Below are 22,080 nucleotides of genomic sequence, written 5' to 3' on the forward strand. Positions count from 1 at the left end.
GGGCTTCGGTGCAAAATACAAAACTATTTTCCCCCTGCTGGTGTCTTTCTGGAACTGCACGTAACGGAACAGACCCAATAAGTTTCCCTTCCCCTAGATGCTCAGGTTGGGGTCCCCCCTCCCAGCATCAAAGATTTTGAAAACTTTTTTCTTAATGCATTTTAATTTAAGTGCCATATTAAGAAAGGAAAACTCATTTTTAGGCTTTAGACTCTTGAGAATTAAAGTTAAGACCTCCCACGCCACCGCTTTTTTCTTATTTCTTATCTCAGGGAAAATTGCAAACGTTTAGTAGGCAAAAGAGTACAAAGAGCATCCAGCATTTGGCAGTGATGGACTAATCCTTCTGCAAATAACAAGTCTAAAATATGATTAAAACCCATTCACAAATTATTTGAAGACATTAGGAATTAACCAAAAGAAAGTGGAAACTGGAGGGGACACTACTCTTAAACAATGGGCCAAAATTGTTGAGATTCGTGTGCTGTCTTTTACCGAAGAACAATGCCCAATCCATGAGCAGCTCCAGCTTCAGGGAGCCACAGCCTGAACGTGTAGAAGGGAACAAAACTGTGTCTGAGACTGGTAGAAGAATCAGAAAGCTGGGGCGGGGGGGGGGGTGGTATGAGGTAATTCTAGCAGGGAGGAATCTGGAGATTCTCAAAATATGTGTTGTATTAGTTTTCTGTTACAGCTTAACAAGTTAGCACAAACTTAGTGGCTTAAAACAATGTAAATATATCTTACAGTTCTGGAGTTCAGGAGTCCTGCATAGGTCTTACTGGTATTAACTGGCAGTATGGGCTTGTGTTTTGTTTATTTGTCTGTTTTGTTTTATTTTTCTGGAAAAAGGACCTGCAGGCCAAATCCTACAGATAAAGTTCCATTGGAAAACAGCCATCCCTGTTCATTTGTGTATTGTCTATGATCATCTGCTTTTGCAAAATTGAGTAGATGCAACAGAGTTCATATGAACTGAGCAGTCTAAAATTATTTACTGCCTGGCCCCTCACAGAAAAAAATGTGCTAATTCCTACTTCAGATCATTTTAACCTAATAGATATTTATAGAACACTACACTCAACAATTGCAGGATGCACACTCTCTTCAACTAACATAGAAAATTCACCATAATAGACCATATGATTGGCCATAAAATCTCTCTCAACACACAAATGCTCCTTGACTTAGGATGGGGTTACGTCCTGATGAATCCATTATAAGTTGAAAATATTAAAAGTAAAAAAATGCATTTATTATACTTAACCTACTAAATATCATAGCCTAGCAACACAGTATACTGTAGAGTGTTGACTATTTAAGCTGGTGTTCAAGTGGCTAACTGGGAGTTACAGCTCACTGCCACGGCCCTGCATCACAAAAGAATAGAATACCACTTATTAATAGGCCAAGAAAGTATTAAAATTCAAATTTTAGATAAATTGGGAAACATCTATACTTCAAAAGATTGAAACTTACATACAGTACAGTATATGTTATCTGACCATAATGGAATTAAATTAGAAATCAATAACTATATCCAGAAAAGTCCAAAATACTTGGAAATTAAATGACATATTTCTAAAGCGATATATGTGCCTGAGAAAACATTACATGGAAAATTAGAAAAGATTTCAAAGTGAATGATAATGAAAAGTAACATATTGTGATTTGTGTGTTGAAGCAATTGCAGTGTTTAGAGGGAAATTCACAGCCTTTAAAAAGTACATTGGAGGGCTGGGGTTGTGGCTCAGTGGTAGAGCCACAACCTAGCATAAGCAAGGCCCTGGGTTTTATCCTCAGCACCACATAAAAATAAATAAATAAAATAATGTCCAACTAAAAAATAAATATATATATTTTTTAAAGTACACTAGATGGCTGGGGATATAACCCAGTTGGTAGGGTGCTTGACTAGCATGCACAAGTCTCTGGGTTCAATCCCCAGTACCATAAAAAAAGTACATTAGAAAGGAAGAGAGGCTCACAACCAATAATTTAAATTTCACCTTAGGTGCCTAGCATGTGCAATGGTAAATGCCTATAATCCCAGTGACTTGGGAGGCTCAGGAAGGAGCCTGATGGAGCCTTGTCTTTATATTATCCAGCTTCAATATATAGACAAGTCTCCATCATACTATTGTTTTCATTGTGTACATGTTTGAAATTTCCATAATGGTTTTTTTTAAATGAAAAAGGATAAGTATAACAAACTCATTGCCAACAATTGCTTAGTTGTGGTCAATCTGGTTTATTCAAACCCCCTTTTTTTATTAGTTGTTGATGGACCTTTATTCACCTATTTGTTTATATGTGGTGCTGAGAATCGAGCCCAGTGCCTCACACATGCTAGGCAAGTGCTCTACCACTGAGCCACAACCCCAGCCCACAACCCCCCTTTTTTCCCTAAACTACATCTTCAGCCCCTCAGCTTTCTTTCTTTCCAATCTGATTTTTCAACAATGCCCAGGAATTTCTCATTTCAACTGTAAACATTCACTGTATATTTCTAATATATGTTTTTTAAATGACCATGATAATCCAAAAGTTAATAATAATTCTTCAATATTATCAAATATCCAGATGTCTCATAAATATCATGAAGGAGTAGGGGTTTTGATAGTTTGCATCAGAATCCAAGTGAGGTCCACACATTGCAAATGGGTAGACCTATTACGTCCCTTTTTATTAAGTTACTTCTCCATCTCTCTCACATTGTGATTTTTTTAATATTTATTTTTTGTTGTAGTTAGACACAATACCTTTATTTTATTTATTTATTTTTATGTGGTGCTGAAGATCAAACCCAGTCCTCGAGCGTGCTAGGCCAGCACTCTACAGCTGAGCCACAACCCCAACCCCTCACTTTGTGATTTTTGTAGTAAAGAAAATTAGTTACTGTTATGAGTTTCCCATGGTCTGGATTTTCCTAAATGATAGCCCTGTGGTGTATTTTAACAGATTTCTCTGTCCTCTGTATTTTCTGTCATTTTGCAGTGGGATACAGAGATTTTACCAGATTTGGGTTTGATTTTATTGAAAAGACTACCTCATAGATGGTGGTGTGCTCCTTCATCAGAGGACACAGGCTTGCCTGCTTGCCTCATTTGGTGATGTCAGCAACTGTTGATGCTTACTGCCCAATCACTCATTCACTCAGAAATGCAGAGAGGCAATATTTTAATTCTGTGATTCCTTCTTCATTTGTTATTGAAATGAGTAATAGTATTCTGTTTTATGAATACTTCTACAAAAACAAATGTCTCTTCATTTTCTGTGCACATGTCCCATTACAGTATAAGAAACACAGGATGAATGACTAATTATTTTCCTTCATTTTCAAATTTCAAAATAATGACTATCTTCCAATGGCAATGAGGTAGCTTTTGAGATATCATTATTAGTTCATGGATTTAAATCAATTCATTATAAAATGAAGAGAAGGAAGGTCATAAAATACACACTATTACTCTAACACAGGCACTTACCATTTATGCCCAGCTCACAGCACACACACAGAGCATCATAGGAAGAGCCAGGGCCATGTTCCAAAGACTCTAGGACAACGTCCCAGAGGAGTATGGCAACTGTGTCACCTAAGGAAAATGTGAAGAACTTGGAGGTGACAAGCCCACTGAGAAAAGTATCCAGGGGAAATATGACATGGGTCTTCATGATATTGGCCAAGAGATGATGAAGAGAGAGGAGAATGGTTCTGTCTCACCAGGATCAGGATAATGGAGATGTAGAAGTCAAGGTACGGGGAGGCATATTTGGGTTCTGCAGGAGAAGATTCTTGGGTGAGTCAGAGCTGTCCTATGGGGAAGCAGTCTGTCCCATGAAAGAGTGTATGTGCTGGAACTGCACAAACTCTGTAGGTCCCAGCATGGCCTCTATAGCTCTCCTGGATGCTACATCACCCTCGGTTTGATACTTTTATATATATATATGCGCCAGGGATTGAACTCAGGGGCACTCACCCACCCCTGGGCCACATTCCCAGCCCTTTTTTTGTATTTTACTTGGAGACAGGGTCTCACTGAGTTGCTTAAGGCCTCACTTTTGCTGAGAATGGCTGTGAACCAGATCCTCCTGCCTCATCCTCCTGAGCACTGGGATTATGGGCATGCACCATGGTGCCTGGCTTTGATACTTATCTTGTATTAATAGGCTCATTATATGCTGATTGTCTGATAATACATTTAAAAATATACCTCTGGTAAGATAGCCAGCTTGTTGAGTCCAAAAGGGCAGCAGAGGAAAACAGAAAGAAGCCAGACTAGATAGGAAGGTATATAAAGACATAGAGACAGGGCTGAGGAGAAAAGTAGCTCAGCAGTAGAGCACTTGCCTAGCATGCAGGAGGCACTGGGTTCGGTCCTCAGCCACCACATAAAAATAAATAAATAAAATAAAGATATTGTGTCCATCTACAACTAAAAATAATAAATAAATAAAAGACATAGAGACGTGCAAATGATGACCAGTCAGAGATTTGTACAGAGATTAGGAGAAAACTAGAGACAGAGGGGCACAGAGAGAAGCAGAGATTGATGGAAGGAGGGATGATATTGACCAGGGTCAAGAACAGATGGTCCGTGACTCTCAAAAATTTGACTTACAACATTTCAACTTTATGATGATGCAAAAGTTATATGCACTCAGTAGAAACCATATTTTGATTTATGACACTTTCCTGAGCAAATGATATGTGGTTCTAGAGCTCTTGTGGTGCTGGGCAGTGGCAGTGAGTCACAGCTCCCAGTCATCCCTGCAGTCAGGAGAGTAAACAATCCATACTCTGAAGTGTGCCGTGTGGCTAAGCTATGATGTTTTTGTAGGTGAAATGTGGGGGGCCACTCCTGAGCTATCTGAATAGCCTCTACTAGGCCTTGGAGCCAAGGAGATTTTTGGTCTGGTTTGCAAGTCATTTTGTGGTTTATTTCGCAAAGCACGTGGTCTTTAATCAGCTAGAGAGGCTGCTCTGTAGCTCTAGATTTGGGTGTTACCCATTGGGCTTGGACAGCCCTCCCTCTTACTTGGCAAAAGAACATTCCATTGAAATCTTTTGAAGCCCTCTTGTATAAATAAAGCAAACACAGGCTTTCTCTCTCTCTCTCTCTCTCTCTCTCTCTCTCTCTCTCGCCCTCCCTCCCTCCCTCCCTCCCTCTCTCACCTTCCAGTGTGCAGTGTGGAAGCAGGATCCCTAAGATCACAGAGCCAACCAGCCCTCACTTTCCAAAATTATTTCTTTGTCATGTGACATTTCGTTGTGTTTCTCACCAGCACATTTCACACAAGGGAAACCCAAATTTCATATCCCGAATGGGAAGCCAGACAGAAGTATAAGAATCAAGAAGTCTAAGAATAGAGTGAAATATAGACAATGCACTTTTGACTTATGATATTTTCGGGATGTAATCCCATCATAAATGGAGGACCATGGGTGATACAGAGGAGGAGGTGATACAAAATTGTTTGGTGACACAAGAATAGGACAGTGATGGGGCTGGAAGCAGAACTTCAGGAAGTAGAGGAGTGGACAGGAAGGGACAAGGAAGGCACTGAGTATGGACAGGTAGTTTGAGAAGCCAGGTGGTGGAGCAGATGAGACAGAACATCAAGAGGCAACTAGAGCCAGAAGCATACCTGTGATCCCAGCAGCTAGGAGGCTGAGGCAGGAAATCGCCAGTTCAAAGCCAGCCTCAGCAAAAGTGAGGGACTAAGAAACTCAGTGAGACCCTATCTCTAAATAAAATTTAAAAAATAGGGCAGGGGATGTGGCTCAGAGGTCAAGTACCCTGAGTTCAATCCCTGCTGCCAAAAACAAAAGAGACAACTACATGGCTGCTGTGTGTGTGCACTTATAAGCTGAGGAGAAAAGCAAGGGGAGAGAGAGAGAAAATATATGTATGGAGACAGAGACGGCAACTGAAGAATAAGGTTCCTGGGGATGCCAGAGAGGACACTGGAGCAACTTTGGCAGAGAGAACCCCCCCAAACACAGAGAGAGGAAAAAGGGATGATGATGGAGGGAGGGGCAGGACACTAAGGGAACCCCTTCATCCTACGTTCTTTGTTAACGGTTATCCCAAGTTCATCCCCAACTTTATTACAGAGGCTAACAAAGCAAAAACACTGTCTTTCATGGAGCCCCTTGAAGCTATGTAATTCAGATTTGGTTAAGGAATCAGAGGTTTTATTGTCTGAATTTAAAAACAAAAAGGTTTTTGGACTTCTCTATTTTATTTTATTTGTTGTTTTTAGATATACATGACTGTAGAGTTTATTTTGACATATTATGCACACATGGAGTACAAACCATTCCAGTCAGGATCTCTATCTTCTTCTTGTACATAATGTGAAGTTACATTGGTTATATTTTCATATATGAGCAAAGGAAAGCTATGTCTGATTCATTGCCCTCTATTTCCTATTCTCATTCCCCCTCCCTTCCCTTCATCCCCCTTTGTCTAATCCAATGAACTTCTATTCTTCCCCTCCCTCCCTTTGCCGTGAGTTAGCATCCATGTATCAGAGAGAACATTTGGCCTTTGGTTTTTTGGACTTTCTTCTTTCTGTCTGGAAAAAGGCACCATACCCAGAGGTGCAGCAGCCATCTTACAATCATGAGGATGAAGCCACGTGCTAAGGATGTTGGAGCAGGAAGACAGAGCAAGCCAGTGTCCCTGGTGATCTCCCTCAGTCTAGATCTCTATTGCCTCCCCACAGATTTCTCACTGATCCCTTCTGGTAGTTTGCTGATTCTTCCTAAATGACATATACATGGTGGACTCTAGTTTTCTGCAAAGCAAGAGGTGAGGCAGAAGATGATAAGGGCATGGGGAAGGACTGAAATGGCTTCAGGTGGATATTTAAAATTGGCAACCTGTATATTAACTGTGGGTTTTTTTTTCCAGCTGCACTCTGGTTGTCTGTACAAATCATTCAGCTCCTGCCATCCTGAAACCCCTACAGACATTTGCTTCAAAGCAATCTATCCAGTGGGAGAGAAAAGGGGTGGAGGAGCAGAGGGAATACAAACAAAATAAGATCAACCATTTATTGATACTTATTGAAGCTAGGTTGAAGTGGCACCCCCTTTCTCCACTAAAAAGTCTTAACTGGGCCTCTCCAGAAATCTTCACCCAGACTGATTTTAGGACTGCCAGCAAAAAAATCTCTGCAAAAGAGTTCAATGTAGATAAACTTCCTATTTTTGTGTTGCCCTGTTTTACTTGGCCACTGGCCGAGAAGATACCAGCACTCCAGGTTTTTTGGACTTCCTTCCTTCTGTCTGGAAAAAGGCACCATACCCAGAAATGCAGCAGCCATCTTGCAATCATGAGATGAAGCCACATCTCATGTGGCTTTACTAGTTTTTCACAAACATATCCAGTATAGTACTTTGAAGAAATGTGCAAACAAGTCCTCTGGCCTTGAGCTGGGACTTCACAGAAATGTCTACATTTTTAAGATAAGTTACAAACGGGCTCCATGGTAACAGCTGGCAGGGGAGCAAAGAAAGAGAAGATGCTCTCCCCTTCTCAGTTATTGTCCTTGAAGGGTTAACTTGCCCAAAAAAAAAAGTGAAAGAAAAAAAGCTGCTTTTATGTGAACTTCTGCAGACTGTGAACTTCTGAGCCCCTCCCCTTACATGCTGGGTATAAAACTCTGAAACTCCCTGAACTCAGGGTTCAAGGGGTTAATTGATTACAGCAAAACCTGTGCCCTCTGAACCTGGCTGCAGCCAAATAAAACTGTTTCCTGCTACCTTTGGTGCCTTGCCTCGTTCGTCCCTACAGCAGGGTGATGGGCTCATTTCATGTTCGCATTACTTTTGCACTTGAAAATTTCCAAGATAAAAATGTGTTTTTAAGGGGCAAAATGAATGAAATTGAAAAACAAAACTACTAACTACTATGGGTAGAACATGATTCATACATGTATTCTCACAAAGGAAAACCTTCCAGAAGCTGAAACAGGCAGTGAATAGAAGGTGAGTCTACACTGCTGGGTTGCCTATGTAGGCACTCACCCCACTCCTGAGTGTGAACTGAATCCCTGGCTCTGTTCAGGATCCTGAGCATCCTGAGCATCTCCCACTTCACCTCCCTCTGAGTCCACTGGACTGCTGGACAAGGCTTGAACTTGGGCCTGACAGAGTTGCTCTCCTTTGACTGGCTTTCACAAATTGAAGTTGCTAAATGTCATGTGAAACTGAAAGACTCAGCTAACTCGTGCATCAGACAAAGACAGGCTTAAGTCAATGTTACCACAAAATAATTCAACCATGTAGATCAAGAGCTCTGATTTCTCTGGGGTGTTAGAATGGACACTCAAAAAAGTACTGGCATCTTTCCAAATCATAAAATTATTGATGAGTAATTATTTTCTACTTTTCTCCAGGCCTTTCTTTTTTCCCAATCAACATCAATATTTGCTACAGTAATTCCCAACTAAATAATGAGTTCATGGTTTTGCATTTGTGCCTGTAATTATCTAAAGAGAGCCTCAAAGTTTTTTAAATCAAATTAGTAAAAAAAAAAAAATATATATATGTTTGTGGCAATGGTTCTGAGACATTTTTCTTACCTCTTGAGAGAAGTGGGGTGGTAAAGGCTGCTGGTGATGAGTGTGGGGGACTGGGTGGACATGTAGGGGACAGCCCTGGTCCTTGGGTCACTAGCCCTTCACTAGATTCGGGGGGCCTAAAGTTGAAAGGCAAGCTCCCATCCCTTTTGTACTCTGACCTTTACGTTCCAGGCACATGGTGAGTGAGTGCACAAATAATACTTAACTAGAGCCACATTTAGTTATAGTTTTAGCCTCTTCTTTTTCAAATAGCTAAACTGAGGTACAGTCAAGCTGAGGAAAATTGTTCACCATTACAAAGCCACTTAGTAACAGACCAGAGTCCAAATGTGCCAGCTGATCTTTACACTCATTCTGCCTTCTTATTGAAATGGAAAAATAATTTCTGGGCAGGAGATATTAGAGAAAGGAGACATGGCGCTGGTGAGTTATAAACAGAAAGCTTGATGTTTAGACTATGTTTAGTTAGATTCATATTTTTTTGGAAGCAGGGAAATGATGCAGAAGAGATTAATATGGTTGAAGCAACCTGGATTCAGAAAACACACCCTTCTATTAATGATTTGTGATGTGTTAGGAGATCAATAACGGGTGAATCAGGCAAGAAAAGATCCAACATGAAGATCGGGGACTTCAGAGTCAAAGAAGCTGGCTCAAGTGTAACATCAGTTGTGCAATTGAGTTACTTCTCTCTGAGCCTCAGTCTTACCAGTGGAGTAGGAATAACAACAGTGGCTGTAAGAACCTACTCATTTAGCAAATCTTTATTGAGTCCCTTCTCTGTGCCAGGCAACAGACAATATCCAGAACAGCAAATAGGACACACCAAGTTCTACTGCCCTTAGTTCACTCTGGAGAAGTACAGGTAAACAATGAATGAATAAGGTGATTTCAGATACTAAGGTTACTATGTGTTAAAAGAACTTTAGACAATATAAATTTAACAGGATTTAATCAAGCAAAGAATGACTCACAAACTAAGCATCCCTCAAAACCAGAACAGGTTCAGAGAGATTTGATTTGGAACGTGGGCAGGCAGCATTTATGGGCAGAAAATGCAAGTGAGGTACAGAGACAGCTTGACTAGTAACAGCTCCGGATTTTCCTCATCTGAACTTGGTTGATCAGTTGGCCACCTGTGATTTTTATGAGGCTCAGCTACCATGATTGGCTGAGATTCAGCTATTTATTAGAAAAGTATATCCATCTGTTAGATATTTAGTTAGCTTACATACTCATTAGGTTATAGCTCATTACATAAGGACTCAAGTACAAAGGCAACCTCAGGCCAGATTTAATTTCATTTAACATATGACACAAGTAAAAACAAGTAATGGAAGAAAATTACTTGATGGGAAGGGAGAAACTCTTTTATTCAGAGAGTCAAGGAAGGCCTTTGAAAAGGACAAGAAGCCATGAGAAGGATTCTCATTCAAAGCAGAGAACAGCAAAGACCTTGGAGGAGGTCTCAACAGGGTGTGTTTGAGAGACAAAAGAGAAGGCCATTGTGGCAAGAGCAGTGAGCAGATGAGACAAGATGAGGTCTGAGATGGAGGCAGTCACCTGCCCAGAGAGGGCCCTAGAAAGCATGACCAGGTGCTGGTGTTCCCAGTGTACTAAGGAGCCTTGAGAAGTCTCTGAGCAGGAACATTTTATATCCACAAAAATCATTTACTGTACATTTTAAGAAGGCTGTCTAGTCTGCTTTGTTGAGAATGAACTGGGGGAATAGGAAAGGAATCAGGAAAAGAATGGAGGGGACTGTGTTAGAGGCACAGGCAAGAGAACAGGATGGACATGATGGTGCAGAGAAGTGGACAGCGTAGTGGTTTGCTGTTGGTGGAGAGCCAACAGGACATGTACGCAGACCAACTGCAAGTCAGGAAAGAGGAAATGCAGTGAGGTTGGGTGTGCTAAGATGGAAGAAGACTGAGCAGCCAGGCAGGATGGTGGAAGAGACCAAAAGTGCTCTTTGGCCACATCTCGACTGAGAAAAGAAGTTACAATTTCAGTAGAGATGCTGAGGGGCATTTATGTATAGGAGTGTGATGCTCAGAGGAGAGAAGAGAGGACTGGCTGAAGGAAAGTGTGCTGGGCACCAGGCACAGTGTGTGCTTGTTTCCTCTTTTCTGCTTCATTGGTCAGTGAACAGAATAAAGAGTTTAGAAATAGATTCCACCACGTTGAAAAGGTTTTTCTACATGATGAAGTGAATTTCACCTGTGCTATGAGGTTGTCCTGAGGACTACATGAATTAATACTTATTAAGATGCTTTTAAGAAGTTCCTGGCACACCTTCAGTCCTCATTGCATTTTATTTCAATGCAGATGGAGAAGTCGTATGGGGTCTTTGCATAACCTGGTATCCACCTTGAAAAACACGTCAGCTGCTCAACTTTACGCGTAAGTGAAGATGCACTTGATGTCAATAAAAAATGTACAAGAATAAAAATCGAACTAGAAACGTGTGAGGAAAAAAAATGTGGATGACTAGCTAGTTGACTAATCTCATCATAAACCCTGCCTTTTCCCGCTACCCAGAAAAACTTGACCCTGACGGGATAACACAGCTGTCAAGGAACAAGCGAGCGGAAGAGGAAGACACTAAGTTCCAGACCTTGCCGCCCTTTCCTGGTCAAGAACCTCGCGGAGGGTTCAAGCGGACCAGGCAGAACAGAGGACGCTGATCCAGGACAGTGGTGAAGGCGAGCTCCCGGCTGGGCACGCCTGCGCGCCAAGCGGGACGCGAAGGAACCCGGAACCTTTAGCTGCGGGTGCCCGTTTCCGACAGGAACTTGAATCCTGAGGCCAACGCTGATGACGCTAGAAAGCCGACATCCGGCGTCTCTTTTTTTCGCTTGGTGTCGGCGTCTAGTGGTAGTGAAGATGAGGCAGAAGCACTATTTGGAGGCTGCGGCGCGAAAGCTAGTCGAGAGCTGCCCGGGCCAGGCCCGCTATCTCCTGTAGGAGAGGGACGGAGGGGAGCGGGAGCGGGCGGGGGGTGTTCCTTTGCTCCTAATGTGTCTCTTTCTCTTTTACAGCTGGGCCTACAGTTCGTCACACGGTAGGGAGGACCCCTGTCTGTTGGGGGGTTAGGTCCGGTTGTCTTGCTGTGCCCATTCCGCACAGCGCTCCGAGTGATCTAAAAGAGAAGGCTGATCGACTCACTTGTCTCGTTTTAAAAGCAAAACAAAGCGGAAGTTTCCCAGTTTTATGAGAAATCCACATTCCTGAGTGTGCCTTATCATGCTTGACATTGGACACATTTTTCAGTGTTTTCGAAATAGTTTCCATTTGGCCCCCAGGTCATCACATTTCATCTTTGACCTTTTCCAGCACTTGTTGATCTGCTTTGCTGATTCCTCCCAGTTCCTCAACTTCTAAATATTACAGTGGATCCAGACTCAGCCCTTGGACCATTTTTCGAGCTACACTCACTTGTCTGCTGATCGTTTTTCATCCAGTCTCATAGTATTTAAATACCAGGCCTACCAAGTTCTAGCCCCAACCCCCTCCGAATTGGAGACCCACGTCAGATGCCTTCTTGACAACCTCTTTTGAATGTCTAATATGCATTTCAAACTTAACTGTCTAAAACCTGAGCATAACCGCCAACAAATGCCTTGGTTGTTCCCGTCTCAGTAAGTGCTGACCCTGAGAGTTATTCAGCCCAAACTCTTGGAGCCACTCTTGACCCCCTAAAAACCCTCTTCTCCCCCATCAATATGCTTGCAAATTCTGTTTGCTTTAAGATTTCCCAATTGTAGCCAGCACAGTGGTGCACACCTGTAATCCTACTGGCTCGGATGCTGAGACAAGAGAAATACAAGTTCAAAGCTAGCCTCAGCAACTTAGTGGATCCTTAGCAATTTAGAGATTCCCTCTCTCGAAATAAAAAGTAAAAGGGCTGAGGGTGTGGCTCAGTGGTAAAGGGCCTCTGGGTTCAATCCCCTCTACAAAAACAAAACAAACATGAAAAACACCAAGTCTAGCCAATTTTTACCGCATCCACTGCCTTTCCTGGATTACTGCCAGCAGCTACCATGCCTTCATACAGTCTGTTCTCAAACCAGCAGCCAGAGTGACTGAGATTAAAAAACAAAACTAGATCATGACCCTTTCCTGCCATAAAAGGCTTCCCATGTCAGAGTAAAAGTCCTTTAGAAAGATTATTCAACCCTATAGGATAGGCCCACATAACTTCTCTGACCTGTTCTCATTTGTTCATTTGACTTCAGCCTTGTAGGTTGGCTTCCTTACTGTTTTTTTGTTTGTTTGTTTCAGAGCCTTTGGAGCTGCCCTGTCCCCTACCTAGAACTCTTGGCTCACAAACCTGCTTTGATTCCTACCTGTAAATGTCACTTAATGAAGCCTTCCCTAGACATCCTATTTAAAATTACAACACACTCTCTTCTTTCCTGTCTTACATTTTTTTTTTCCTGGCAGTACCTAAAAGGTGCCTCCTTAGATTGTGGTCCTTTGTTTAGGGCTGTATCTCTAACACCCACAACAATATCTAGCACTCAATAGTCACTCAGTAAATATAAATGAATCTTTTACATTTGGCAGAGGTAAGTTATAGACATGTCTGTCCTTTGATCATTTATAGTACTCTTGTTCTTGCATCTCTAGAACAATGCTCAACAATAGGTACTCAATAAGCATTGCTTGTGCTAATTGTTTATAAAAAGAAAATCATACTGTAATTTGTTTTTTAAAAAGTAGTGACAAGTAATGAGCCAGGTAGCAAATATTGGAGACCTAGCCTATCTGTTGAAAGGAGTGAATGGATGGAATTGTAGAATTTTGCAAAATAAATTGTTGCTAGTTCTGTGTTTTTGAAATTTTTGTATTTTAAATTTGCTTAAAGAATACATATTATCTGCTCATGCCAGTACCTTTTCTTCTTAATATTTTTAATGTCAACTGTTTGAGATAATAGAATAGTTCAGTTTACTGAATCGTTTCATTTGCATAATTTTAGATGACAAGAGCACTTTTGAAGAAACATGTCCATACTGTTTCCAGCTGTTGGTTCTGGATAACTCTAGAGTGCGTCTCAAACCCAAGGCCAAATTGACACCCAGAATACAGAAACTTCTTAATCGAGAAGGAAGGAATAATACGCTCAGTTTTAAAGAAGCAAAAATAGTCAAAAAGTATAAAGACTCCAAAAGTGTATTGGTAAGATTTCAGTTCCAGTATATATTAATAAGTTGTAATTCCTTTCTGTCACTTAGAATAATGTTAAGAATCAGCCTATAACTCAGAAATTTGTAGTAGTATATCTGGATTATTATATACATAAAATTTTTTTCTAGTGATTAATGTTTCATCAAGAGTACATTTGTTTAATTTCATAATTACCTCAAAACTAAACATTGTATGTTGTTAATTGTTCTCAGATCTCATTGGTGAACAGTTAAAATCACAGTTAAAATGTCAGGATTTCTTGGACACATCAGAATGACTCCATTTGAACTGTAATTACCAACCACTACACTGTTTTTTCAGTTAACGGTTCTTTTCTTCACACTGCTGTATTTTATGTATGTAGGTATTAGTGTCCTTTGTTCATTCATTTCCCCCATGTTAGTGTGTAAGTACTTGTTTGCCCGACAACAGGTGAGTGTCTTGCATTCATTCAGTATTCTGTTATATGCCACTCAGTGCTTAGTACTAAGGATATAAAATGTAATAAAACAAAATCAAATTACTTATGGTTTACTATGTGGAGGCCAAAGTCAGATGTATTTTGTATCCTTCATATTTCAAGTATCCAGATTCAAGTGGAAGACACTGCTGGATATTGGACATTATAACAGCTTAGGTTTGGCCCAAGACTATGATTAGTAATAACTTGAATTGAAAATTGCCATATTTAGGAGTTTACCAGTATTGGACAAGTAAGTGCATTTTGTTTTGTCATAAAATCAAATGTTCAAAGGGTAAGAGAGAAAATACTGGAGTAAGTAGAATTTACTCTTTCTCTTTGGAGAATTATATTTTTCAAAAAGTATCACTGCCACATATTTGTTAAATGTTACTAAATGGGAAGATAATAAGTGCTTCCTTGTTGTCTTCCAGTGTTTTAACTTCATGAAACTTAAATTCTGATGTATTTTAATTAAAGGTCAGCTAAAGGATGCTAGGGGTGTTCATTTTGCGGATTTATTTTGACCTCTTTTAAAGCCTCTTTTGGAAAAATATAAAGCCAAACAGTTCTGAAGATATCTCACCTAAACCAGTTTATATTGTGTTGAAGCATGGGCTGAATTCTGTGCATTTTGAGTGAGAGGTGTAGAAGAAAGGCATTAGCTAGACAATGGACCATTTCTTTAAAGATTAATCTTTTTAAAAATTTTTTATTAGTTATTGATGGGCCTTTATTTATTGATTAGTTTATATGTGGTGCTGAGAATCAAACCCAGTGCCTTACACATGCTAGGCAAGCACTCTACCACTGAGCCACAACCCCAGCCCTAAAAATTAATCTTGAAGAGAAAGTCAACCTCTAAAGCTAATGACAGGAATGAAGAGGTGTGAGAATATTGATAATTCATTTGTTTTTATAAATTATTGTATAACTATTTACAGAATTGCTAAGGATTTACAGGGGGCACTTAAATTTTCAGTGATATTCTACTGTGTTTTATTGGGAAAAGACTTGAAGTTCATCTGCAAAAAATATTAAATGCCTATTGATTTTACAAAGAACATTCAAATGTTAGAATGTTGTTCCTAGTCTCCTTCCTAATTCCCCCCAAACATGGTTTGTGTTGAGAAACTAGTGAGCTCATTATCTGTAAGGAAAAAAAAAACAAAAACAAAAAACTCTTTTAAAACCAATATGTTTAACCATTAATTTTTTGTTGAAAATTTTCTAATGTTAAATTTGTCTTTGTCTTATTCCTACTGCTAAATTGCCGTCTCCCAGAGGGCAGCCTATGTGTTATTTATTTCTGTAGCAACCAGATGTAAGAATCCAGGGAACATGTGGTTTATTGGATAAAATATAACCCATGTTTCTTCTTTTTTTGGTAGTTGATTACTTGTAAAACATGCAACAGAACGGTTAAACATCATGGTAAAAGCAGAAGCTTTCTATCCACATTGAAGAGCAGTCATACCACTCCTATAAGCAAACTCAGCAGTAAGAGACCAGAGAGACAGTCTCCAGGTTTTGCAAACTTGACTCCTAATATGCCTGGCTCCAAAGGCAAGAGCCCAGCATTGATTTTCAGGTATCCTAATTCATCTTTTATTTGAATTGTCAGTGTGAACTCAAGAATTTCTTCTGATTTCCTCTGTTTATACTTGTGAATATTATATGCAGATCAGGCCTTGGCCCCATTTCATCTCCATACCCTTTTCTTCTCTGATGTCACACATTTCTATATCTTCAACTCTCATTTTAGTACATATGAATTCTAAGTACAGTACTCTTTCAGTCTCTCCCTGGGTGTATTTTCAACTGCCTGTTAAATATATTCACTCTTATATGTCCAAAACAGCTTACCACTCAGAACTGCCCATCCTCATAGTTCCTTATTCTGTGAATGAACATGTCGTCTCCGATAGTCCTACCTTAAAAAAAGGCAGAATAACCGACAACTCCTGTTCCCGTGGTCCTTGTAATAAATTCTATCTATTCTCATTCCATACTATTTACATCTATTTTCCTTTTCCCCTCAACTACTGGTGTTCCTATTCACTTTTTATTAGGACTATTACTGTGATTTCCTAATGGGTCTTCTAGCTTCTAGTTTCAAGCCCTTCTAGTCTGATCATCTTCCTGAAGTACAGCTTTGATTAGCAGCCTCTAATACCTAATTGCAACATATGAATCAAATACTCCAGCATGGCTTTCCAGCCCTTATTATCCAGCACCAACTGACTGTCCATCTTACTTTGCCTTAGTTCATGTTATGTGCCAGGAAAACTGAATCACTCACAGTATACTTTCCTGCTTAAGCCTTTACTTTTGTTCTTTCCTCTATCAGAAATCCTATGGAAATTTGACTAAATAGGGATTTTTCAAATAAGTCTGAATACATGTTTTTATTTTAGTAATTCTTGATTCTTTAATCACTAAGTTTAAATTTAATTCCATAGAAACTATAAAAGGAATCTTGGGACATTTTGCTGCAACAGAGAAACTGAGTCTTGAATATTAATAATGAAATCTAGCAAGGACTGAATTATCTCTGTTTTTGTATTGAATTTTTTATATTGGGCTTGACGTTTATAAAATTAGGTTAAAAATTAAAATAAAATTTCAAGTCAATTTTCCCTACTTTTGATTTAATTATTTTGATATTTAGTGTAGTAAGAACTTAATAGCAATTTTCACTTTATTGCATAAATGTGGATGAGAGAAAGTTTGGCTTATTTAAAAGAATTAAGTTGCATTTACACAAGACTATAGTTGGCCTTCTGTATCTACTGTTCTGCATCTGTAGATTCAGCCAGTAGTAGATTGCATACTGGATTTTATTCAGAAAAATAAAATTATGTCTGTACTGAATATGTACAAACTCTTTGTTTTGTCACTATTCCCTAAATAATACAGTATAAAAACTCTCTAAAGCATTTACCTTGTATTAGGTATTATAAGTACTCTAGAGATGACTTAAACTCTTTAGGAAGGTATGCATAGGTTATATGCAAATACTGAGCCATTTTATGTAAGGGACCTGAGTATCTATGGATTTGGGTATCCATGGTGAGTCCTGGAATCAAGTACCCTGTTAGTACCAAGGAACCACTGTTCTTCTTAGATGAATAAATGCAAGAATGGTAGGTACTGTACATATACTGTATAGATAGGGAATCAAGAGAGAGAACTCAGACCCCAGGTAAGGATTCAAGGGGACAGAACACAGTTGGAGGAAATGAAATTAACTCATCCTAGATGGGGAATTATTTATTTAATGGACATTTCTAGATGCTTTCTATGTGCCTGACACTGTCAAAAAGTACTATAATGCGAAATTAGTAATATAATGTCTGCCCTACAGAGCTGACAATCTGGTGGGGAAGATACCGTGGAAAGGTACCTTTGTGTGTTGGTTGAGATCCTTCACTTTGGAGATCCTTCACGTTTGAGCTATGAAAAATGAATATGTTTTAAAGTCCTTGCTTAGAATTTTATGAATGTATAACTTCAGGCTCAAAGAGAACTCAGATCTGATAACACTGTACCTATAGGCCAACTGCCCTATATACCTCCTAAATGTTGTCCATAGCCTGATATTTCACGAGGAGATGTTTTAAAATAGGAATGACTTCTGAGTACAGCCACTGCCCATATATAGCCATAATACAAAAGACTAAGAAATTATTGTAGTAGCACTTATCTGAACAGGAAGACTATTTTGTCACTTGTCATTATAACTTAGTTTTTTAAATTTTTTTATCTTTTTTTTTTTTTTTTTCAGAACACCTACATCTGGACAATCAACACCCATTTGCTCCTCAAGGAGTGTGAAAAAAGGAAAGAAACACTTCTCTCAACTAAAAATGTTGCTTAGTCAAAATGAATCCCAAAAAAATTCAAAGGTAGACTTCAGAAATTTCTTATCCTCTCTATGAAGTCTTTTGGACTTTGAAAATAAGAAATTTTTCTAGTACAATTTCTAATTAATAATATGAAAATTTTTTTTTAATTTATTTATTCTTTGAATACATGGAAATTAGGCAGACTTTTCTTGGCATTCTTCAGTGTAATAGGGAAAACATCTCATTAGAGTGAATAACTAAAACATCACAGGTGGCCATTGAGAATCAAAAAATACATGAAAGTTCTTGTAAATAGTAAGGATATATGTGGACATTGAATGATAGTATTTTTTTCCTCCTTTAAACAGTTTTCATTATGTTATTTTCTTTCAAAATAAAATTGAGAACTTAATGAGAGGATCTGTCATTCATGCGGATTTCTTCTGCACCTGTGTAGCCTTATCAGAAAACGAATCCAGTGTGTACTATTTTCTCATTCATATACATAATTATATGAGTAAAATCTTAGCATTATTCGTATTTTGAATGCAAAAGTAAGTACCTTGTACATTCTTTTTTTTTTTTTTTTTTTTTTTTTTTAGCTCTTTTATTTATTTTTTAGGTGTAGATAGACACAACACAATGCCTTTATTTTTATGTGGTGCTGAGGATTGAACCCGGGTCCTGGCCGTGCTAGGCAAGCGCTGTACCACTGAGCCACAATCCCAGCCTCTCGAACATTCTTTTTTTAGTGGTGTTGGGGATTGAACCCAGGTCCTCATGCATGCTAGGCATGCTCACTAGCACTGAGCCATACTACCAGCCCAACACTTTTTTTTTTTTAATTTTTTTTTTTTTTTTAAGAGAGAGTGAGGGGGGGGGAGAGAGAGAGAATTTTTAATATTTATTTTTTAGTTCTCGGCGGACACAACATCTTGATATGTGGTGCTGAGGATCGAACCCGGGCCGCATGCATGCCAGGCGAGCGCGCTACCGCTTGAGCCACATCCCCAGCCCCCCAACACTCTTGATTTAGGTGATTTACAAGGTACAGAAATTTCCCTTTTGTAACTTTATATTGTTTCTATAGTAATATTTTAAATTTGCTCTAGAGATTACTCATTTCTAGGTCTCAGAACATAAACAGTAACAGTTTTGCTACCTTAAATCTTTCTGAAATTTATAAATGTATACACACATATTTTATTAAAATATAAATTAATTTTAATAAAAATTTATCAAAATTTTATTTTTTAATGATAAACTAAGATTGTACTCCACCTGTCTTAAGCTTTTCAGAAAAGGGAACCTTTACCTGGGCATGGCAGCATATGCTATAATCTCAGCTACTTGTGAGGCTGAGGCAGAAGGATTCTAAGTTCAAGTCCAGCCTCAGCAACTTAGTGAGACCCTATCTCCAAGTGAAAAATAAAAAGGACTGGGAATATAGCTCATTGGTAAAGCACCCCTGGGTTCAAGTCCAAGTACCACAAAAAGAAAACAAAGAGAACTATTATACACTACCAGTGGTAAGGGAAGTTGGTACAGCCATTTGGAAAAGACTGGGAATGTGGCTTAGTGGTAGACTGCTTGCTTAGGTTCAGTACCCAGCATTCAATCCCACTCTGGGTATATATCCAAAGGAACTGAAATCTATATGTTGCAGAGATGTCAGCTCTCCCATGTTTGTCGCAAGTGTTATTCACAGTAGTCAAAATATGGAAATGACCCAAGAGTCATCAGTGGACAAATGAATTTTTAAAAGATACCTTTATTTTATTATCTATCTATTTATTTATTTATTTATTTATTTTGGTACCAGGGATTGAACTCGGGCACTTGACCACTGAGCCACATCCTAGCCCTATTATTAGACAGGGTCTCACCTAGTTGCTTAGTGCCTTGCAGTTGCTGAGGCTGGCTTTGAACTCTCAATTCTCCTGTCTCAGCCTCCCAAGCCGCTGTGGTTACAGGCGTGTGCCACTGTGCCTGGCTATTTTTATGTGGTGCTGAGGATTGAACCCAGGGTCTCACACATATTACACAAGTACTCTACCACTGAGTTATATCCCCAGTCCAACAAATGGAGTTTTTGGGGGGTTGGGAGGTACTGGGGATTGAACTCAGGGGCACTCGACCACTGAGCCACATTCCCAGCCCTACTTTTATTTTATTTAGAGACAAGGTCTCTGAGTTGCTTAGCACCTCACCATTGCTGAGATTGGCTTTGAATTTGCCATCCTCCTGTCTCAGCCTCCCAAGCCGATGGGATAACTGCACCACCATGACCTAACAACAAATTGATTTTTAAAATATGAAATACATAGTGGAATACTATTCAGCCTTTTAAAAGCAGGAAATTCTATCATTTGCTACAACATGCATGAACTTGCAGGACATCCTGCTAAGCAAAATAAGCAGGGCACAGAGAGACAAATCTTGTATTTTCTCATGTGGATCCAAAGCAGTTGAACACAGAAGTAGAGAATAGAATGGTGGTTACCAGAGGCTGAGAGAGAGATTGTTCAAAGGATACAAGGTTTCAGTTAGGATTAAGTTAATGTGTACTTCAAAATAACTAAAAGATTTTAAATATAGTCACCACAAAGAAATGATAAATATTTGATATGATGCATGTCCATCAGCTTGATTTAATCCACAATGTACACATGTAATGAAACATCACATTGTACCCTGTGACCATATATAATTACTTGTAAGAATAAAATAATAAAATGGATGCACAAGAACGCCATGTTTGGTGAATCTCATAAGTTGTACTGAAAAAGAAAAGTAAAAAATACTTTGAATATTAATCTGGTTCCTCTCTGCTGCTTGAAAGTTTGAAACTTAAATTTTCATGTATTAGGGCCTGACAAACTGAAAGGCTAAGATTAACCAGTTGGAAATTATGCTAACAAGAACAAGCACCACAACAGTGGCAAACTGGGACAGGCTTTCCCTTTGTATCCACAAACATCTACCACTACCATTCTTAATTGGGCTTCTGACCACCTTAGGCTCATAAAACACTGAAAAGCTGAGGAAGGATTCTGCAATGGATAATCTTAGGAAACATGTGCCTCTTACTGGTCACTACTGACCAGTTGGCACTATTTTCAAAGCTGTGAGCAACCCATCAAACTCTTCATTAAGTCAGATAGCAGAGGCTGGAGTTGTTCAGTGGTACATGAGCACTTGCCTAGCATGTGTTAGTCACTGAGTTCGATTCTTGGCACCACATAAAAATAAATAAAATAAAGGTATTGTGTCCATCTACAACTAAAAAAAAAAAAGCAATGTTTTTCAATTCGTCTTCCAAGGGTCAAATAGTGATGACTTCCTGAAGTTCTTATTTTATTCATAAAAGATAGAAAAACATTCAGAAGGCATGTTTAAGGATATGGCATGAGTTGAGACATAATGAATACTCAAAGAGTTCTTTCCCCCACCCCCAGACAGGGTCTCACTAAATTGCCCAAGCTGTCCTCAGCCTCCAAGTCACAGGCATTATAGGTGTGTGTGTAAGCAACTTAGCAAGACCCTGTCTCAAAAAATACAAAGGGTGAGGGATATGGTTCAGTGGCTAAGCACCCCTTGGTTCAATTCCCAGCATTGGAAAAAGAAAAAAAATTATAACTTTAAAAATACCTATCTAACTATTTTTAGATGTATCTGAACAAGCCAATGGCTCTGAGTCACATCCCTTTATATTTTTTGAGACAGAGTCTCACTAAGTCGCTTAGGGCCTCGCTAAATTGCCAAGTCTGGCCTTGAATTTGCAATCCTCTTGTCTTAGCCAAATTGTTTTTTGAGTTAAGATATACATGGTGTATAGTATACATTTGGTAACTTTTAACTATAATCTGACAATTAAATACATTGACATTGTTGTGCATACATTGCCACCAATCATCTCTAGAACGTTTTTTAACTCCTGAAGGCTGGGGTTGGGGCTCAGCAGTGGAGCGCTTGTCTAGCATG

General features: G+C 39.2%; 1 protein-coding gene across 2 annotated transcripts; it reads left to right on the plus strand.

The window, feature by feature from the left end:
- Positions 1-11,411: 11,411 nt before the first annotated feature.
- Positions 11,412-18,513, plus strand: RMP24 (ribonuclease MRP subunit p24). 2 transcript variants are annotated; one of them, XM_081263181.1, is made up of 5 exons: positions 11,415-11,558; positions 11,637-11,659; positions 13,580-13,779; positions 15,640-15,839; positions 18,036-18,513. In XM_081263181.1, the coding sequence occupies exons 1-5, from the start codon at positions 11,482-11,484 to the stop codon at positions 18,187-18,189; spliced, it is 654 nt and encodes a 217-aa protein (XP_081119307.1). In that variant the 5' UTR covers positions 11,415-11,481; the 3' UTR covers positions 18,190-18,513. The 2 variants fall into 2 exon arrangements, with proteins under 2 accessions (XP_081119308.1, XP_081119307.1); XM_081263182.1 differs by lacking the exon at positions 15,640-15,839 and having other exon boundaries at positions 11,412-11,558.
- The last annotated feature ends 3,567 nt before the right edge of the window (positions 18,514-22,080 follow it).

This window comes from Spermophilus citellus (assembly GCF_964194105.1).
Source record: "Spermophilus citellus genome assembly, chromosome: 12".
Taxonomy (NCBI): Eukaryota; Metazoa; Chordata; class Mammalia; order Rodentia; family Sciuridae; genus Spermophilus; species Spermophilus citellus.

Coding starts and splice junctions, on each gene's coding strand:
- RMP24 (XM_081263181.1), top strand. CDS start 11,482: ATGAGGCAGAAGCACTATTTGGAGGCTGCGGCGCGAAAGCTAGTCGAG. Junction 11,559..11,636: donor GGCCAGGCCCGCTATCTCCT/GTAGGAGAGGGA, acceptor TCTCTTTTACAG/CTGGGCCTACAGTTCGTCAC. Junction 15,840..18,035: donor AGCCCAGCATTGATTTTCAG/GTATCCTAATTC, acceptor TTTTTTTTTCAG/AACACCTACATCTGGACAAT.